This window comes from Nerophis ophidion, linkage group LG28, assembly GCF_033978795.1.
Source record: "Nerophis ophidion isolate RoL-2023_Sa linkage group LG28, RoL_Noph_v1.0, whole genome shotgun sequence".
NCBI lineage: Eukaryota > Metazoa > Chordata > Actinopteri > Syngnathiformes > Syngnathidae > Nerophis > Nerophis ophidion.
This window is the reverse complement of record NC_084638.1, coordinates 1,613,469-1,636,068: the sequence shown is the minus strand read 5'-3', so window position 1 is coordinate 1,636,068 and position 22,600 is coordinate 1,613,469. Positions and strand designations below refer to the sequence as shown.

General features: G+C 42.1%; 1 protein-coding gene across 1 annotated transcript; it reads left to right on the top strand.

The window, feature by feature from the left end:
- The first annotated feature begins 3,171 nt into the window (after positions 1 to 3,171).
- Positions 3,172 to 22,331, top strand: LOC133545170 (solute carrier family 22 member 13-like). Its single transcript, XM_061890546.1, has 10 exons — positions 3,172 to 3,546; positions 3,619 to 3,722; positions 3,783 to 3,937; positions 8,348 to 8,516; positions 8,588 to 8,708; positions 13,796 to 13,890; positions 13,958 to 14,172; positions 16,496 to 16,604; positions 17,671 to 17,877; positions 21,823 to 22,331. The coding sequence occupies exons 1-10, from the start codon at positions 3,172 to 3,174 to the stop codon at positions 21,884 to 21,886; spliced, it is 1,614 nt and encodes a 537-aa protein (XP_061746530.1). The 3' UTR covers positions 21,887 to 22,331.
- The last annotated feature ends 269 nt before the right edge of the window (positions 22,332 to 22,600 follow it).

The following is a 22,600-nucleotide window of genomic DNA, read 5'->3' as shown; positions in this document are numbered from 1 at the left end:
CATCACACATGTGTAAGTTACCCATGTCTTGGGCACTAATACACCCCCATACCATCACACATGTGTAAGTTACCCATGTCTTGGGCACTAATACACCCCCATACCATCACACATGTGTAAGTTACCCATGTCTTGTTCACTAATACACCCCCATACCATCACACATGTGTAAGTTACCCATGTCTTGTTCACTAATACACCCCCATACCATCACACATGTGTAAGTTACCCATGTCTTGGGCACTAATACACCCCCATACCATCACACATGTGTAAGTTACCCATGCCTTGGGCACTAATGCACCCCCATACCATCACACATGTGTAAGTTACCCATGTCTTGTTCACTAATACACCCCCATACCATCACACATGTGTAAGTTACCCATGTCTTGGACCCTAATGCACCCCCATACCATCACACATGTGTAAGTTACCCATGTCTTGTTCACTAATACACCCCCATACCATCACACATGTGTAAGTTACCCATGTCTTGTTCACTAATACACCCCCATACCATCACACATGTGTAAGTTACCCATGTCTTGTTCACTAATACACCCCCATACCATCACACATGTGTAAGTTACCCATGTCTTGTTCACTAATACACCCCCATACCATCACACATGTGTAAGTTACCCATGTCTTGGACACTAATGCACCCCCATACCATCACACATGTGTAAGTTAGTCATGTCTTGGGCACTAATGCACCCCCATACCATCACACATGTGTAAGTTACCCATGCCTTGGGCACTAATACACCCCCATACCATCACACATGTGTAAGTTACCCATGCCTTGGGCACTAATGCACCCCCATACCATCACACATGTGTAAGTTACCCATGTCTTGTTCACTAATACACCCCCATACCATCACACATGTGTAAGTTACCCATGTCTTGGACCCTAATGCACCCCCATACCATCACACATGTGTAAGTTACCCATGTCTTGTTCACTAATACACCCCCATACCATCACACATGTGTAAGTTACCCATGTCTTGTTCACTAATACACCCCCATACCATCACACATGTGTAAGTTACCCATGTCTTGTTCACTAATACACCCCCATACCATCACACATGTGTAAGTTACCCATGTCTTGTTCACTAATACACCCCCATACCATCACACATGTGTAAGTTACCCATGTCTTGGGCACTAATACACCCCCATACCATCACACATGTGTAAGTTACCCATGCCTTGGGCACTAATGCACCCCCATACCATCACACATGTGTAAGTTACCCATGTCTTGTTCACTAATACACCCCCATACCATCACACATGTGTAAGTTACCCATGTCTTGGACCCTAATGCACCCCCATACCATCACACATGTGTAAGTTACCCATGTCTTGTTCACTAATACACCCCCATACCATCACACATGTGTAAGTTACCCATGTCTTGTTCACTAATACACCCCCATACCATCACACATGTGTAAGTTACCCATGTCTTGTTCACTAATACACCCCCATACCATCACACATGTGTAAGTTACCCATGTCTTGTTCACTAATACACCCCCATACCATCACACATGTGTAAGTTACCCATGTCTTGGACACTAATGCACCCCCATACCATCACACATGTGTAAGTTAGTCATGTCTTGGGCACTAATGCACCCCCATACCATCACACATGTGTAAGTTACCCATGCCTTGGGCACTAATACACCCCCATACCATCACACATGTGTAAGTTACCCATGTCTTGTTCACTAATACACCCCCATACCATCACACATGTGTAAGTTACCCATGTCTTGGGCACTAATGCACCCCCATACCATCACACATGCTGGCTTTTACACTTTGCGTGGATAACAGTCTGGATGGTTCGCTTCCCCTTTGGTCTGGATGACATGATGTCGAATATTTCCAAAAACAATTTGAAATGTGGACTCGTCAGACCCCAGAACACTTTTCCACTTTGCATCAGTCCATCTTAGATGATCTCGGGCCCAGAGAAGCCTGCAGGGTTTCTGGATGTTGTTGATAAATGGCTTTCGCTTTGCATAGTAGAGCTTTAACTTGCACTTACAGATGTAGCGACCAACTGTATTTAGTGACAGTGGTTTTCTGAAGTGTTCCTGAGCCCATGTGGTGATATCCTTTAGAGATTGATGTCGGTTTTTGATACAGTGCCGTCTGAGGGATGGAAGGTCACGGTCATTCAATGTTGGTTTCCGGCCATGCCGCTTACGTGGAGTGATTTCTCCAGATTCTCTGAACCTTTTGATGATATTATGGAGCGTAGATGTTGAAATCCCTAAATTTCTTGCAATGTCACTTTGAGAAAGGTTGTTCTTAAACTGTTTGACTATTTGCTCACACAGTTGTGGACAAAGGGGTGTACCTCGCCCCATCCTTTCTTGAGCATCTTTTTGGGGAAGCTGTTTTTATACCCAATCACGGCACCCAATTAGCCTGCACACTTGTGGGATGTTCCCAATAAGTGTTTGATGAGCATTCCTCAACTTTATCAGTATGTATTGCCCGCTTTCCCAACTTCTAAAGTGAATGATTTTTTGCAGAATACCGTTTATGAGTTTGAACATGAAATATGTTGTCTTTGTAGCATATTCAACTGAATATGGCTTGAAAAGGATTTGCAAATCATTGTATTCTGTTTATATTTACATCTAACACCATTTCCCAACTCACATGGAAACGGGGTTTGTGTATAACAACAAGAATGCAACAGGTGAGCCACACCTGAGGTCGCCCGGGCCGATTGTTTGATAAGTCTGCATGCAGTATATCGTAGTGAATGATCAGCAGCATTTTATACGTAATCAGGAGTCATAGTACACTGTCATAATACTGTAATAATCAAAAAGGCAGCAGGAGTGTTTTGTTTTCTTAAATAAATAAATCATGATGAAGGTTGCAAATCAAGATACCGGGTCTTCAGGAGGGCTCAGACAGTTCGGTCGTTTTCTAGGTGGACCTGGAGTAGAGCGAAATGTCAATACCGTAACCATGACAGATATCGTAAGGTCTCTCAAAGAAAGATCAGCCTATAAACTGCTGGCTCATCCTCGTTAAACAATACAATTTGAGCTTAAATATTAACACGCCTTGCTTAAAAGCCGCCGCGGGGCCGGATTTCAACTCACTTCGCTCTCCCGTCCGATCATGGCCGACTTCGGGGAGATCCTGAGGAACATCGGGGAGTTCGGAACCTTCCAGAAGCTCCTGCTCTGCGCCGTTTCCTTCCCGAATATCATCATCGCTTTCAAATTCGCCTGCCTGCTCTTCATCCAGCTGGACCCGGAGCGGCACTGCGACACGGACTGGATCCTGAAGGCCGAGGCGAACCTGACCCGGCAGGAGCAGCTGAACCTGACCGTTCCCCTGGAGCGGGACGGTTCTTTCAGCAGGTGTCGCATGTTCGTGCCGGTGGACTGGGACATCGGGACCATCCGGGAGCAGGGACTCAACCAGACCACGGTGTGCCAGAACGGTTGGGTGTACAACGGGGAACTTTATACGGCCACCATAGTCACTGATGTAAGTACAGACTTTTCTAACATTTTTACCTAAAATTGCATCTTTTTGAGTCCTTTTTGCCGTGCTTCGTAGTTTGATCTGGTATGTGACCGGGCTCATTTACCACAACTGGCACAATCAGTCGGAATGATGGGCGTTCTGCTGGGTTGTCTCTTGTTCGGACCGTTGGCTGAATCGTAAGTGACGGATGTTTCCTCGCATTTGAGTCGAATTCTAACCCGACTTGTTTTCTCCAGGCTCGGTCGTAAACGGGCGGCTCAAATTCCGATGGTTCTGTCCCTGGTCTTCACAGTCGTCACTGCTCTCTGCCCGTACTACGGACTATTTCTGCTCTCCCTGTTTCTGGTCGGCGTTGGCAGCGGAGGTTTTCGGCTAAACGCGATCATATTAGGTAAGCTTGTACTTTGTTCATCTGGGAACTCAGATTAAATGTCTACTGAAAGCCACTACTACCGACCACGCAGTCTGATAGTTTGTATATCATTGATGAAATCTTAAAGGGGAACATTATCAGCAGACCTATGTAAGCGTCAATATATACCTTGATGGTGCAGAAAAAAGACCATATATTTTTTTGACCGATTTCCGAACTCTAAATGGGTGAATTTTGGCAAATAAAACGCCTTTCTGTTTATCGGTCTTTTAGCGATGACGTCAGAACGTGACGTCACCGAGGTAACACACCCGCCATTTTCATTTTCACATTACAAACATCGGGTCTCAGCTCTGTTATTTTCGACTATTTTTTGGAACTTTGGAGACATCATGCCTCGTCGGTGTGTTGTCGGAGGGTGTAACAACACTAACAGGGAGGGATTCAAGTTGCACCACCGGCAAGAAATCTGCCGCCAGACCCCCATTGAATGTACCAGAGTGTCTTCACATTTGACCGGCGATGTTTTTTCGACTATTTTTTTGGAACCTTGGAGTCATCATGCCTGGTGGGTGTGTTTTCGGAGGGTGTAACAACACGAACAGGGAGGGATTCAAGTTGCACCACCGACAAGAAATCTGCCGCCAGACCCCCATTGAATGTACCAGAGTGTCTTCACATTTGACCGGCGATGTTTTTTCGACTATTTTTTTGGAACCTTGGAGTCATCATGCCTCGTCGGTGTGTTGTCGGAGGGTGTAACAACACTAACAGGGAGGGATTCAAGTTGCACCACCGGCAAGAAATCTGCCGCCAGACTCCATTGAATTTGCCGGAGTGTCTTCACATTTGGCCGGCGATGCTAAGACAGACATGGCACAGAGATGTATGGATAACCTGCAGATGCATTTGCAACCATTAAGTCAACGAAATCACAAAGGTGAGTTTTGTTGATGTTGTTGACTTATGTGAAGTGAAGTGAATTATATTTATATAGCGCTTTCCTCTAGTGACTCAAAACGCTTTACATAGTGAAACCCAATATCTACGTTAGATTTAAACCAGTGTGGGTGGCACTGGGAGCAGGTGGGTAAAGTGTCTTGCCCAAGGACACAACGGCAGTGACTAGGATGGCAGAAGCGGGAATCGAACCTGTAGCCCTCAACCGAACTATACCGCCCCTGTGCTAATCAGACATATTTGGTCGCAGCATGACTGCCAGCTAATCGATTTTAACATGCTATTTACGCTAGCTGTATGTACATTTGAAACTAGATACCCACATTTAATGCGAAACAAACACTTACCAATCGATGGATTTAAGTTGCTCCAGTGTCACAAGATGCGAAAGTCCTGATCGTTTGGTCCGCACATTTTACCGGCGATGCTAATAAGGCAGCCATGCTATGGGCCACTTCATTAGGTATACCCGCGCTATGGCCGAATAGCGTCAATAGCTTCAGTTTCTTCTTCAATACTTTCTACTCCAACCATCTGTTTCAATACATGCGTAATCTGTTGAATCGCTTAAACCGCTGAAATCCAAGTCTGAATCCGAGCTAATGTCGCTATATAACCGCCATGTTGTTTGTATTGGCAGCCCTGTATGACGTCACAGGGAAATGGACAGTCCGCATCGCAAATAGCGAAAATCAAGAACTTTAAAGCTTTTTTTTAGGGATATTCCGGGAGGTGTAAAATTTGGAAAAAAACTTCGAAAAATTAAACAAGCCCCTGGGAACTGATTTTTTTTATTGTTTTTAACCCTTTTGAAGTTGTGATAATGTTCCCCTTTAAAGGCCGACTGAAATTAGATGTTCTTCTTCAAACGGGGATAGCAGCTCCATTCTATGTGTCATACTTGATCATTTTGCGATATTTTTGCTGAAAGGATTTAGTAGAGAACATCGACGATAAAAAAAGCCTTGCCTGTACAGGAAGTAGCAGACAATGACATCACAAGTGTGAGGGCTCCTCACGTCCTCACATTGTTTGAAATGGGAGCCTCCAACAAAAAGAGCTATTCGGACCGAGAAAAGGACAATTTCTCCATGAATTTGAGCGAGGATGAAAGATTTGTGGATGATGATATTGATAGCGAAGGACTGGAAAAAAAAGAAAGAAAAAAAAAGGCAATTGCATTGGGACGGATTCAGATGTTTTTAGACGCATTTACTAGGATAATTCTGGGAAATCCCTTATCTTTCTATTGTGTTGCTAGTGTTTTAGTGAGATTAAATAGTACCTGATAGTCGGAGGTGTGTGTTGACGCCAGTCTCTGAGGGCGCAAACTCCACAGATCTCCGGTAAGAGGCGACTTATTACCACAATTTTCTCACCGAAACCTGCCGGTTGACATGTGGTCGGGATCCATGTTCGCTTTGACCGCTCTGATCCATAGTAAAGCTTCACCTCCGGGAAATTTTAAACAAGGAAACACCGTCTGAGTGGATTTTGCGACCTCCTCCTGTAGCTGTCAAAAAGGCAGCTGTGATCTTGGCTCCTCCATTGGCTTCTCTGAGAGACACTGGCGGTCACCACACCCCTTTGACTTTCAGATACCATATAATCTCACTAAAACACTATTAACACAATAAGCAGATAAGGGATTTTGTTACGTCTTTCGACATTGTGATGCCGGGTTCGATTCCCTCGAGGATGTGTCGAAATTGAACACAGCAAAGGTAAGATAAACAGATTTATTTAAATAACAAAAAGAGCTATATAACACAAATGCTAGAGCTAGTAGAATAAAACAAACAAAGGGCGCTAGCATAAAAGCTAGGAATAGAAATAGACAAACTAAATCTGGCTCGAAGGCACAGAAAGACAGAAAAACAAATCTTCAGCGTGAGAGCTGGAATAATACATAGGAATGATCAGAGGAAACTAGTTGCGTGTAAGCAAACCAGAAATGCAGACGTACCGTTGTGTGAAAACAAACTTGGATCCCAGACTGAACAACAAAAGATGCAGGCTTATATAAGGTAGGTGATTAGTGAGGACAGGTGTGCAGGGCCGTAAGAAACAGGTGAAACTGATAAGCTACCATGGTGACCGACAAACAGGAAATAATACGATCAGATGGAGAGTGAAAATAAAAATGGAACAATAAACAATAATATGTGGAGAATCCAAAAAGTGGATCTCAACAGATTTTCCAGAATTATCCTAGTAAATGTGTCTAATAACATCTGAATCGCTCCCACTGCCCTCGCCTTTTTTTTCTTCTAGTGCTTCACTCTAACTTTCCTCATCCACAAATCTTTCATCCTCGCTCAAATTAATGGGAACTTGTCGCTTTCCTGTTTGCAGCCCCTAAACATTCACTCACTGTCATTTTGTTGGTTTTTTTCACCGAAAAAAGCAAAACCTCTGTCATTGTCACGAATGTGTTGAAATTGAAGTTTACTTTTTCGATATCATAGTAATTTTTAGAGGAGGAAGGGAAGGTGTACAGTAAGGTAAAAAACACACCTTGACTGAGATATATTTAGCAACTTTTTATTTTTATTTTGTAAGAGTTTTTGACTTCTACCTCTTAAATATGCCTGGATCTGTTGCCAGATAGTACCTTTTTTTCTTCCAAGTAATCTAAGTTGTGGTTGGATTACAAAACGCAAAACTAAATATAAATATATAAAACCAAATTAAATGTCCCCTTGATTTAAATGATTTTGAATGAAATATGTTGAATTTTGCAAATAGGGATGACTTAGCTCGGTTGGTAGAGTGGCCGTGCCAGCAACTTGAGGGTTGCAGGTTCGATTCCCGCCTCCGCCGTCCTAGTCACTGCCGTTGTGTCCTTGGGCAAGACACTTTACCCACCTGCTCCCAGTGCCACCCACACTGCTTTAAATCTAACGTAGATATTGGGTTTCACTATGTAAAGCGCTTTGAGTCACTAGAGAAAAGCGCTATATAAATATAATTCACTTCACTTAACATTCTCCCAATCCTCTGCTGTATCATCCATGTATCCATTTTGTTATAAACTCAACTGGTCGTGTTTGAAGAATACTGAGTTGCATCCCAAGAACACCATACCTACTGTGAAGCATGGGGGTGGAAACATCATGCTTTGGGGCTGTTTTTCTGCTAAGGGGACAGGACGATTGATCCGTGTTAAGGAAAGAATGAATGGGGCCATGTATCGTGAGATTTGGAGACAAAACCTTCTTTAATCAGTGAGAGCTTTGAATGGTTGACCAAATACTTATTTTCCACCATAATTTACAAATTAAAATTCCTACAATGTGAATTCCTGGAATTTTTTTCCACATTCTGTCTCTCACAGTTGAAGTGTACCTATGATGAAAATGACAGATCTCTGTCATCCTTTGAAGTGGGAGAACTTGCACAATCGGTGGTTGACTAAATACTTTTTTGCCCCACTGTATAATATGTATCTTTGTTTTGTTATTGTAGCCACAGAGTGGATTGGTCCTTCCAAAAGATCCTGGGGCGCTTGCATAATTCAACTCTGTGGAGCCGCTGGACAGGCCATCCTTGCCGGTCTGATCTACGCCGTTCGAGACTGGAGACTAGCTCAACTCATCAGCGGGGTTCCACAAGCCGTCGTTTGTATTTATATCTGGTAAGAATCCACCGATTATTCAGTTCTGGGTCTTAACTTCCCTTGTTCTTCTCACCTTTTGTCCTTGTCAGGTTCCTTCCAGAGTCCGCCAGGTGGTTGTTGGGCAGAGGGAGGACAGAAGAAGCTAAAGAGTTGCTGTCTAAAGCGGCAGCTGTCAATAAACGCACCTTCACAGACTCTCACCTGGAGAAGGTACTAAAGCCGTGGTAACTTTATAGAGGCCTCAATCCCAGAAATGTTTATAAACATTTCCGTTGTCGGAAAGTTGTTAAAAGGGGCCATACCCTGCTCATTTTGGAGATTTTTAGAATGATATTGGATGACAAGGTTCCGCAACCGTCTCCTTAACCAACGCCATCGGTCAGGGGTGTATGGTTGGGTTTAGTCACCAACCCCGCAGTCAGTTACGTGTCAATGTTACTTCTCTAAGAGTAAAGACGACTTGGATACAAGATAGAAAGTACAAACCCCGTTTCCGGATAAGTCGGGAAATTGTGTTGGATGTAAATATCAATAAAATGCAATCATTTGCAAATCCTTTTCAAGCCATATTCAGTTGAATATGCTACAAAGACAACATATTTCATGTTCAAACTGTAAATAATCATTAACTTCAGAATTTGATGCCAGCAACATGTGACAATAAAGTTGGGAAAGGTGGCAATAAAACTGATAAAGTTGAGGAATGCTCATCAAACACTTATTTGGAACATCCAACAGGTGTGCAGGCTTATCGGGAACAGGTGGGTGTCGTGATTGGGTATAAAAACAGCTTCCCCAAAAATGCTCAAGAGAGGATGGGGCGAGGTACACCCCTTTGTCCACAACTGCGTGAGCAAATAGTCAAACAGTTTAAGAACAACCTTTCTCAAAGTGACATTGCAAGAAATTTAGGGATTTCAACATCTACGCTCCATAATATCATCAAAAGGTTCAGAGAATCTGGAGAAATCACTCCACGTAAGCGGCATGGCCGGAAACCAACATTGAATGACCGTGACCTTCCATCCCTCAGACGGCACTGTATCAAAAACCGACATCAATCTCTAAAGGATATCACCACATGGGCTCAGGAACACTTCAGAAAACCACTGTCACTAAATACAGTTGGTCGCTACATCTGTACGTTCAAGTTATTCAAGTTAAAGCTCTACTATGCAAAGCGAAAGCCATTTATCAACAACATCCAGAAACGCCGCCGGCTTCTCTGGGCCCGAGATCATCTAAGATGGACTGATGCAAAGTGGAAAAGTATTCTGTGGTCTGACGAGTCCACATTTCAAATTGTTTTTGGGTATATACGACATTGTGTCATCCGGCCCGAAGGGGAAGCGAACCATCCAGACTGTTATTGACGCAAAGTTGAAAAGCCAGCATGTGTGATGGTATGGGGGTGCATTAGTGCCCAAGGCATGGGTAACTTACACATGTGTGATGGTATGGGGGTGCATTAGTGAACAAGACATGGGTAACTTACACATGTGTGATGGTATGGGGGTGTATTAGTGAACAAGACATGGGTAACTTACACATGTGTGATGGTATGGGGGTGTATTAGTGAACAAGACATGGGTAACTTACACATGTGTGATGGTATGGGGGTGTATTAGTGAACAAGACATGGGTAACTTACACATGTGTGATGGTATGGGGGTGTATTAGTGAACAAGGCATGGGTAACTTACACATGTGTGATGGTATGGGGGTGTATTAGTGAACAAGACATGACTAACTTACACATGTGTGATGGTATGGGGGTGTATTAGTGAACAAGGCATGGGTAACTTACACATGTGTGATGGTATGGAGGTGTATTAGTGCCCAAGACATGGGTAACTTACACATGTGTGATGGTATGGGGGTGTATTAGTGCCCAAGACATGACTAACTTACACATGTGTGATGGTATGGGGGTGTATTAGTGAACAAGACATGGGTAACTTACACATGTGTGATGGTATGGGGGTGTATTAGTGCCCAAGACATGACTAACTTACACATGTGTGATGGTATGGGGGTGTATTAGTGAACAAGACATGGGTAACTTACACATGTGTGATGGTATGGGGGTGTATTAGTGAACAAGACATGGGTAACTTACACATGTGTGATGGTATGGGGGTGTATTAGTGAACAAGACATGGGTAACTTACACATGTGTGATGGTATGGGGGTGTATTAGTGAACAAGACATGACTAACTTACACATGTGTGATGGTATGGGGGTGTATTAGTGAACAAGGCATGGGTAACTTACACATGTGTGAAGGTATGGGGGTGTATTAGTGAACAAGACATGGGTAACTTACACATGTGTGATGGTATGGGGGTGTATTAGTGAACAAGACATGGGTAATTTACACATGTGTGATGGTATGGGGGTGTATTAGTGAACAAGACATGGGTAACTTACACATGTGTGATGGTATGGGGGTGTATTAGTGAACAAGACATGACTAACTTACACATGTGTGATGGTATGGGGGTGTATTAGTGAACAAGGCATGGGTAACTTACACATGTGTGAAGGTATGGGGGTGTATTAGTGCCCAAGGCATGGGTAACTTACACATGTGTGATGGTATGGGGGTGTATTAGTGAACAAGACATGACTAACTTACACATGTGTGATGGTATGGGGGTGTATTAGTGAACAAGACATGGGTAACTTACACATGTGTGATGGTATGGGGGTGTATTAGTGAACAAGACATGGGTAACTTACACATGTGTGATGGTATGGGGGTGTATTAGTGAACAAGACATGGGTAACTTACACATGTGTGATGGTATGGGGGTGTATTAGTGAACAAGACATGGGTAACTTACACATGTGTGATGGTATGGGGGTGTATTAGTGAACAAGACATGGGTAACTTACACATGTGTGATGGTATGGGGGTGTATTAGTGAACAAGACATGGGTAACTTACACATGTGTGATGGTATGGGGGTGTATTAGTGAACAAGACATGGGTAACTTACACATGTGTGATGGTATGGGGGTGTATTAGTGAACAAGACATGGGTAACTTACACATGTGTGATGGTATGGGGGTGTATTAGTGAACAAGACATGGGTAACTTACACATGTGTGATGGTATGGGGGTGTATTAGTGAACAAGACATGGGTAACTTACACATGTGTGATGGTATGGGGGTGTATTAGTGAACAAGACATGGGTAACTTACACATGTGTGATGGTATGGGGGTGTATTAGTGCCCAAGACATGGGTAACTTACACATGTGTGATGGTATGGGGGTGCATTAGTGCCCAAGACATGGGTAACTTACACATGTGTGATGGTATGGGGGTGTATTAGTGAACAAGACATGGGTAACTTACACATGTGTGATGGTATGGGGGTGTATTAGTGAACAAGACATGGGTAACTTACACATGTGTGATGGTATGGGGGTGTATTAGTGAACAAGACATGACTAACTTACACATGTGTGAAGGTATGGGGGTGTATTAGTGCCCAAGGCATGGGTAACTTACACATGTGTGATGGTATGGGGGTGTATTAGTGAACAAGACATGACTAACTTACACATGTGTGAAGGTATGGGGGTGTATTAGTGCCCAAGGCATGGGTAACTTACACATGTGTGATGGTATGGGGGTGTATTAGTGCCCAAGACATGGGTAACTTACACATGTGTGATGGTATGGGGGTGTATTAGTGCCCAAGACATGGGTAACTTACACATGTGTGATGGTATGGGGGTGTATTAGTGAACAAGACATGGGTAACTTACACATGTGTGATGGTATGGGGGTGTATTAGTGAACAAGACATGGGTAACTTACACATGTGTGATGGTATGGGGGTGCATTAGTGCCCAAGACATGGGTAACTTACACATGTGTGATGGTATGGGGGTGTATTAGTGAACAAGACATGGGTAACTTACACATGTGTGATGGTATGGGGGTGTATTAGTGAACAAGACATGGGTAACTTACACATGTGTGATGGTATGGGGGTGTATTAGTGAACAAGACATGGGTAACTTACACATGTGTGATGGTATGGGGGTGTATTAGTGAACAAGACATGGGTAACTTACACATGTGTGATGGTATGGGGGTGTATTAGTGAACAAGACATGACTAACTTACACATGTGTGATGGTATGGGGGTGTATTAGTGAACAAGACATGGGTAACTTACACATGTGTGATGGTATGGGGGTGTATTAGTGAACAAGACATGACTAACTTACACATGTGTGAAGGTATGGGGGTGTATTAGTGCCCAAGGCATGGGTAACTTACACATGTGTGATGGTATGGGGGTGTATTAGTGCCCAAGGCATGGGTAACTTACACATGTGTGATGGTATGGGGGTGTATTAGTGCCCAAGGCATGGGTAACTTACACATGTGTGATGGTATGGGGGTGTATTAGTGCCCAAGACATGGGTAACTTACACATGTGTGATGGTATGGGGGTGTATTAGTGCCCAAGACATGGGTAACTTACACATGTGTGATGGTATGGGGGTGTATTAGTGCCCAAGGCATGGGTAACTTACACATCTGTGAAGGCACCATTAATGCTGAAAGGTACATACAATTGCCCTGCGATGAGGTGGCGACTTGTCCAGGGTGTACCCTGCCTTCCGCCCGATTGAAGCTGAGATAGACGCCAGCGCCCTCCGCGACCCCAAAAGGGAATAAGCGGTAGAAAATGGATGGATAGATGTGTACATACAGGTTTTGGAACAACATATGCTGCAGGCAGTTTCTCACAATTTGTGCAGAAATTCTTTGGTTATGCAAACCAATTGTTGCAGCACCTGCTGGAAGTGGAGGTCCTGGGCTGGCGTGGTTCCACGTGGTCAGCGATTGTGAGGCCGGTTGGATGGACTGCCAAATCCCCTGAAACGCCTTTGGCGACGGCTTATTGTAGATAAATAAACATTCTATTCAATGGCAACAGCTCTGGTGGACATTCCTGCAGTCAGCATGCCGACTGCGCGCTCCCTCAAAACTTGCGACATTTGCGGCTTTGTGCCGTGTGATAAAACTGCACATTTCGGAGTGGCCTTTTAAAGTGGGCAGCCTACAGCACACCTGTGCAAAAATCATGCTGTTTAATCAGCATCTTGGTACGTCACACCTGTGAGGTGTTACGGATTTTTTCGGCAAAGAAGAAATGCTCACTAACACAGATTTAGACAGATTCGTTAACAATATTTGAGAGGAATAGGTCTTTTGTGTGTATAGTACAAGTTTTAGATCTTTGAGTGTTGCTTTTGTGTTGCAGGTTGTTGTGAATAAAATCGACAGAAAGAGTGGCATTTTAATACTTTTTCAGTCATCTTTGCTAAGGAAGTATTTCTTTGTCGTGATATTCATATGGTAAGTTACATTACACAACTATATGATGACTGAAAATAATTTTGCTGGTCATGACTCACTTTTTTAGGTTCTCATTGAACATTGGCTACTTTTGCATCACCTTCAATGTGGGGAACTTTGGCTTGGACGTGTTCATGACGCAGATGTTCTTTGGTCTGACCGAGATGCCGGCTCAGGTTCTTTGCATGTGGCTGCTGGAAGCCGTGGGGAGAAGAATATCCTTCATCTCCACACTCCTAACTGGGGGGCTCTTGTGTATCCTGATGCTCGTGTTCAATCAAGGTAAGGCAACCCCCCGTTAAAACGTGACATATTTTTATCTGCTACCATATAGAGTTAAATTTTACGTGAAAAAAATGCATACTTTTCTTCTGGCCCTGTTGCTTTTTTATCACAATTTTATGCTAATTCCATTATTCGACTTCGTAGCCACTGACGACTATGGCAACACACCTTTACAGGTGCGATCAATTTGCAGTGAAGTTATACTACAGTTAGAAGGAATACAACAACAAAAAGTTCATGTTTGCGGAAAAAAATTGAAAAACTAAATAATGTGTCATTAAGCCAGCATCATTAAACAGGACTGCAGTACCTGGAGGAGGTCACATCAGAAAAAATAAGGCACTCCTAACTTGCTAACTAACTAACCAACTAACTAACTAACTAACCAATTAACCTAAACCTTGCTTTATTACAAGCGAGTGTCATTATACAGGACTGCAGTACCTGGAAGAGGTCAGGGCAGAAAAATTAGTCACTCCTAACTTGCTAACTAACTAACTAACTAACTAACCTAAACTTTGCTTTATTACAAGCAAGTGTCATTATACAGGATTGCAGTACCTGGAGGAGGTCAGGTCAGAAAAACTTAAGCACCTTGATTTTGCTAACTAACTTACTAACCTAAACCTTGCTTTATTACAAGCGAGTGTCTTTATACAGGATTGTAGTACCTGGAGGAGGTCAGGTCAGAAAAAATTAGGCACTTTTAACTTTTTAACTAACTTACTAACCTAAACGTTGCTTTATTGCAAGCGAGTGTCTTTATACAGGATTGCAGTACCTGGAGGAGGTCAGGTCAGAAAAAATTAGGCACTCTTAACTTGCTAACTCACTTACTAACCTAAAAGTTGCTTTATTACAAGCGAGTGTCATTACACAGGATTGCAGCACCTGGAGGAGGTCAGGTCAGAAAAAATTAGGCACTCTTAACTTGTTAACTAACTTACTCACCTAAACATTGCTTTATTACAAGCGAGTGTCATTATACAGGACTGTAGTACCTGGAGGAGGTCAGGGCAGAAAAAATAGTCACTCCTAACTTGCTAACTAACTAACCTAAAAGTTGCTTTATTACAAGCAAGTGTCATTACACAGGACTGCAGTACCTGGAGGAGGTCAGGTCAGAAAAAATTAGGCATTCCTAACTTGCTAACTAACCTAAAAGTTGCTTTATTACAAGCAAAGCATCATTAAACATGACTGCAGTACCTGGAGGAGGTCTGGTCAGAAAAATAAGGCACTCCTAACTTGCTAACTAGGGAGCCTAAACGTTGCTTTAGTACAAGCGAGTGTCATTATACAGGACTGTAGTACCTGGAGGAGGTCAGGTCAGGAAAATTGAGGCACTCCTAACTTGCTAACTAACTAACTAACTAAACTAAAAGCTGCTTTATTGCAAGCAAGTGTCATTAAACAGGACTGCAGTACCTGGAGGAGTTCAGGTCAGAAAAAATGAGGCAATCCTAACTTGCTAACTAACTAACTTAAAAATTGCTTTATTACAAGCGAGTGTCATTATACAGGACTGCAGTACCTGGAGGAGGTCAGGTCAGAAAAAATGAGCCACTCCGAACATGCTAATTAACTAACTAACCTAAAAGTTGCTTTATTACAAGCAAGTGTCATTATACAGGACTGTAGTACCTGGAGGAGGTCAGGGCAGAAAAATGAGTCACTCCTAACTTGCTAACTAACTAACTTAAAAGTTGCTTTATTACAAGCGAGTGTCATTATACAGGACTGCAGTACCTGGAGGAGGTCAGGTCAGAAAAAATAGACACTCCTAACTTGCTAACTAACTAACCTGCTCAGTGGCCTTGTGGTTAGAGTGTCCGCCCTGAGACTGTAAGGACGTGAGTTCAAACCCAGGCAGAGTCATACCAAAGACTAAAAATGGGACCCATTGCCTCCCTGCTTGGCACTCAAGGGTTGGAATTGGGGGTTAAGTCACCAAAATGATTCCTGAGTACGCCCACCGTTGCTGCTCACTGCTCCCCTCACATCCCTTCAACTTTAACTTGGAGAAGCCAAATCATCAGTTTTTCGATTCCTCCTTCCTGTCTCTGTGTGTGTGCTAAGAAAGGGGAGCGCATCCTGACCATAAAAAGGAGAAGTTTGTGTGCTAGTGTCTGAACATGTAGTCTTTTCTCAAGTATAGAGCTATCACGTTTGCATTCCGTAGTCCCAAATAGGGCCTCTTTCCTCCGAGAACTGATCCAATCCACCTGCGACTATCAAAACTAAGGGGCCTTATCTTATTCTGTGCTCAAACTGAAAATACCACTTTTTAAGAACGTGATGACGCCTTCTCCCATTCCAGGAAATGCCGTTGCTGTGACCACGCTGGCGACCTTAGGGCGCTTCACGTTCTTCTGGGCGTTAAGCATATGCAATGTTTACCTTCAGGAGTTATTCCCGACGTCCTGTCGGTAAGACCATACCCATCAACACTTCATCTATTTTCCTGCAGTTGTACAAGTCAAAACCCAAATACCGAACCAGTGAAGTTGGCACGTTGTGTAAATCACAACTAAAACTGTTGTAACGCGCCTTGGCATTGTCTCGCTGAAATAAGCAGGGGCGTCCATGACACATGTTGCTCCAAAACCTGTATGAACCTCTCAGCTTTAACGGTACCTTCACCAATGTGTAAGTTACCCATTCCTTGGGAACTAATACACCCCCATACCATCACAGATGCTGGCTTTTCAACTTCGCGCCTAGAACAATCCGGATTGTTCTTTTCCTCCTTTGGTCCAAAGGACACGACGTCCACAGTTTCCCCCAAAAAATTTGAAATGTGGACACGTCAGACCACAGAACACTTTCCCAATTTGCATCAGTCCAATCTTAGATGAGCTCGGACAAAGCCAAGCCGGCCAGCGTTTCCGGGTGTTGTTGATAAATTGCGCTGGCTTTGGCGTAGTAGAGTTTTAACTTGCACGTACAGATGTGGCGACGAACTGTAGTGACTGACAGGGGGTTTTCGGACGTTTTCAGTGGTGATATCCTTTACACACGTGCAGCACCGCCTGAGGGATCCGAGGTCCGTGATATCATCGCTTACGTGCAGGGATTGCTGCAGGTTCTCTGAACCTTTTTGATGATATCACGGTGAAATGACGGTTGAATTCCTTGCAATGGCTCGGCGAGAAATGTTCTTAAACCGTCACGCATTTGTTGACAAGGCGGTGACCCTCGCCCCGTCCTTGTTTGCGAATCCCCGAGCGTTTAACGGAAGCTGCTTTTACACCCAATCATGGCACCCACCTGTTCCCAATTAAGCCCGTTCACAAGTGGGATGTTCCAAATAAGCGTTTGATGAGCATTCCTCGACTTTCTCAGTCTTTTTTGCCACTTGTGCCAGCTTTTTCGAAACATGTTGCAGGCATCAAATTCCAAATGAGTTAATATTTACTACTTCACCGGTTTTGGGTTTTGCACAAAAATGCTGACGTTCTCGGACCGAAGTTCTACTACTTGTTCTTGTTTCAGGCAATCGGCCTTCGGTTTGGGCACCATCGTGTGCCGGGTTGGCAGTCTTATTGCGCCGTTGATCAACATGTTGGCGACGTACCACTGGTCCATACCCATCGTAAGTTTCAGCGTCCTCATATTGATCAGCGGGGGTCTCAGCTTCCTGCTCCCCGAGACCCGCGGGACTGAGCTGCCGGAGACGACGGAGGAGGTGGAGAGGAACAGGTAAGCGTTTTTGGCTCCTAGTTAGTCCTCCTCATTATGTTCAGCTTCAAAAAACAAGGATTTGAATCCTCCAAAAATAGTCGTCGTCCGTTACACATTTGTTGCCAGAAGTCAACGTTTTACACCCTCTTTGTTCTCGCTTTTAGAAGCAAGAGTTCTTTCGCAGTATATTCAATAAAAAAAAATAAGGATTTGAATCCTTATTTGTCCAAAAATAGTCGTTGTCTTAACAATTCTGCCATGTTTAGAACACAATCGTGTTTTTTCCCCGAAAGTAGGAACACACATTTTTTGCCAGAAGTCACCTTTTACACTCTCTTCGTTCTTGCTTTTAGAAGCAGTAGTTCCTCCTCAGTATATTCAGCTTAAAAAAAATTATGATTTGAATCCTCATGTGTCTAACATAGGTTGTTGTTTTTTACCAACTCTGCCATGATTAGAACACAGTTGTGTTTGTTGCCAGAAGTGAATGTTTCAGACTCTCTTCCTTCTCGTTTCTAGAAGCAGTAGTTCCTCCTCAGTATATTCAGCTTCAAAAATATAAGGATTTGAATCCTCATGTGTCCAAAAATAGTCATCGTCTGTTACCAACTCTGCCATGATTAGAACACGATCGTGTTTGTTTCCGGGCGTAGGAACACACATTTGTTAGAAATGAAGTAAACGTTTCACACTCTCTTCATTCTCGCTTCTAGAGGCAGTAGTTCCTCCTCAGTATGTTCAGCTTAAAAAAATAAGGATTTAAATCCTCATGTGTCCAAAAATAGTTGTTGTTTTTTAGTAACTCTGGCAATATTAGAACACAATCATGTTTGTTTCCGGACGTAGGAACACACATTTGTTGCCAGAAGTCAACGTTTCACACTCTTTTCGTTCTCACTTCTAGGAGCAGTAGTTCCTCCTCAGTATGTTCAGCTTAAAAAAATAAGGATTTAAATCCTCAAGTGTCCAAAAACAGTTGTCGTTTTTTAGTAACTCTGGCAATATTGGAACACAATCGTGTTTGTTTCCGGACGTAGGGACACGCATTTGTTGCCAGAAGGCAACGTTTCACACTGTCTTCGTTCTCGCTTTTAGGAGCAGTAGTTCCTCCTCAGTATATTCAGCTTAAAAAAAATAAGGATTTGTATCCTCATGTGTCCAAAAATAGTCATCGTCTGTTACCAACTCTGCCATGATTAGAACACGATCGTGTTTGTTTCCGGGCGTAGGAACACACATTTGTTAGAAATGAAGTAAACGTTTCACACTGTCTTCATTCCCGCTTCTAAAGGCAGTAGTTCCTCCTCAGTATATTCAGCTAATAAAAATAAGAATATAAATCCTCATATGTCCAAAAATAGTTTTTTTTTAGTAACTCTGCCATGATTAGAACACAATCGTGTTTGTTTCCGGACGTAGGGACACACATTTGTTGCCAGAAGTCAACGTTTCACACTCTTTTCGTTCTCACTTCTAGGAGCAGTAGTTCCTCCTCAGTATGTTCAGCTTCAAAAAATAAGGATTTAAATCCTCAAGTGTCCAAAAACAGTTGTCGTTTTTTAGTAACTCTGGCAATATTGGAACACAATCGTGTTTGTTTCCAGACGTAGGAACACACATTTGTTGCCAGAAGTCAACGTTTCACACTGTCTTCATTCCCGCTTCTAAAGGCAGTAGTTCCTCCTCAGTATATTCAGCTAATAAAAATAAGAATATAAATCCTCATTTGTCCAAAAATAGTTTTTTTTTAGTAACTCTGCCATGATTAGAATACAATCGTGTTTGTTTCCAGACGTAGGGACACACATTTGTTGCCAGAGGTCAACGTTTCACACTCTTTTCGTTCTCGTTTCTAGAAGCAGTAGTTCCTCCTCAGTATATTCAGCTTAAAAAAAATAAGGATTTGTATCCTCATGTGTCCAAAAATATTCATCGTCTGTTACCAACTCTGCCATGATTAGAACACGATCGTTTTTGTTTCCAGGCGTAGGAACACACATTTGTTAGAAATGAAGTAAACGTTTCACACTCTCTTCATTCTCGCTTCTAGAGGCAGTAGTTCCTCCTCAGTATATTCAGCTTCAAAAAATAGTGATTTGAATCCTTATGTGTCTAAAAAATAGTTGTTGTCTGTTACCAACTCTGCCATGATTAGAATACAATCGTGTTTGTTTCCAGATGTAGGACTACACATTTGTTGCCAGAAGTCAATGTTTCATACTCTCTTCGTTCTCGCTTCTAGAAGCAGTAGTTCCTCCTCAGTATATTCAGCTTCAAAATACTTATGATTTAAATCCTTATGTGTCCAAAAAATAGCTGTTGTTTTAACAATTCTGCCATGTTTAGAACACAATCGTGTTTTTTCCCGAAAGTGGGAACACACATTTTTTGCCAGAGGTCAACTTTCACACTCTCTTCGTTCTCGCTTTTAGAAGCAGTAGTTCCTCCTCAGTATATTCAGCTTAAAAAAAATCATGATTTGAATCCTCATGTGTCTAACATAGGTTGTTGTCTTTTACCAACTCTGCCATGATTAGAACACAGTTGTGTTTGTTGCCAGAAGTAAATGTTTCAGACGCTCTTCCTTCTCGTTTCTGGAAGCAGTAGTTCCTCCTCTGTATCTTCAGCTTCAAAAAAATTATGAATTGAATCCTCATGTGTCCAAAAATAGTCGTTGTCTGTTGCCAACTCTGCCATTATTAGAACACAATCGTGTTTGTTTCTGGACGTAGGAACACACAATTGTTGCCAGATGTCAACATTTCACACATTTTCTTCTTTCTTGCCTCTAGAAGCAGTAGTTCCTCCTCAGTAGATTCAGCTTAAAAAAATAGTGATTTGAATCCTCATGTGTCTAAAATATAGTTGTTGTCTGTTACCAACTCCGCCGTGATTAGAACATAATCATGTTTGTTTCCGGGGGTAGGAACACACATTTATTGCCATATGTCAACCTTTCACACTCTCTTCATTCTCGCTTCTAGAAGCAGTAGTTCCTCCTCAGTATATTCAGCTTTAAAAATTAATTATTTGAATCCTCATGTGTCCAAAATAATCATCTGTTACCAACTCTGCCATGATTAGAATAAAATTGTGTTTGTTTCCAGACGTAAGACTACACATTTGTTGCCAGAAGTCAACATTTCACACTCTCTTCGTTCTCGCTTCTAGAAGCAGTAGTTCCTCCTCAGTATTTCAGCTTCAAAATTTAATGATTTGAATCCTCATGTGTCCAAAAATAGTCTTCTGTTACCAACTCTGCCATGATTAGAATAAAATTGTGTTTGTTTCCAGACGTAAGACTACACATTTGTTGCCAGAAGTCAATGTTTCACAGTCTCTTCGTTCTCGCTTCTAGAAGCAGTAGTTCCTCTTCAGTATATTTAGCTTCAAAAAATAAGGATTTAAATCCTCAAGTGTCCAAAAATAGTTGTTGTCTTTTAGCAAATGTGGCAAGATTAGAACACAATCGTGTTTGTTTCTGGACGTAGGAACACATTTGTTGCCAGAAGTCAACATTTCACACTCTCTTCGTTCTCGCTTCTAGAAGCAGTAGTTCCTCCTCAGTATTTCAGCTTCAAAATTTAATGATTTGAATCCTCATGTGTCCAAAAATAGTCTTCTGTTACCAACTCTGCCATGATTAGAATACAATCGTGTTTGTTTCCAGACGTAGAAACGCACATTGGAGGCCAGAGGTATTTTACTCTGCAGTGAGCAATATCGTCCAAAAGATGGCGCCATAGCACAAACAAAAACACACTTTTCAGTGTCTTTGCTTTTTTTTTTTTTTTTTAAACTATTTACATTATGGCTGTCACCGAACAAATATATATAAATTAGCCGCACAATTTTTATAAGCCGCAGGGTCCAAAGCGTAGGAAAAAAGTAGCGGTTTAAAGTCAGAAATGTATGGTACTGTACTTTTAAGCTAATAATGATTTTTTTTTTTTTTTTTTTCAGAAATAAGAAGAAAATGAAGAACGAGTGTGAATTGAATACACACATCCCATCAAGTAGACTGTAACACCTTTTTTTAAGCTGGTCTATGGGTCCAAACAACACCCGGATTATTTGAGTAAAAATAAATTTGGCACTGAGCTGGAAGACTGACATGCACAAAAATATTTCCACTCTCATTCCAAAAGCTAATGCTACTTTATTTTGTATTGGTCCATTCCTAAAAAAAAATAATAATAATAATTCAGTTTTAGTTATAAATTACTTTCTCTTTTCAGTTTGTATGCAATAATAACATTAAACATTTTGTAAGTTAATGTTTTTTTTACCTTTATAACGTGAAATGATATTCCTTTGATATCAGTGTTTAACGTTGTGTATATTTGTTGTCGTTTTTTTAAGTACGTATGTATGTATGTATGTATTTTTGTCACATGAATAAAATGTTTTATAAATGTATTAAAGACTATATTTAGATGACTGGATGCTTGAAATAAAGAAACAAAACTTGAGCAGTTTATTACCTTCAAACTTTCTCCGGAGGACTGAAACCCTTATACCTCAGCACATGCAAATTGAGTACAGTATATCAGGAAAAGTCTGTTTACATGCACTAAAGAAAAAAACCTCATTATTGCACAAACCCGAAGCCCGGGTGTTGTTGATAAATGGCTTTGGCTCTGCATAGTAGAGTTTTTACTTGCACTTACAGATGTAGCAAACAACTGTAGTTACCGACAGTGGTTTTCTGAAGTGTTCCTGAGCCCACGTGGTGATATCC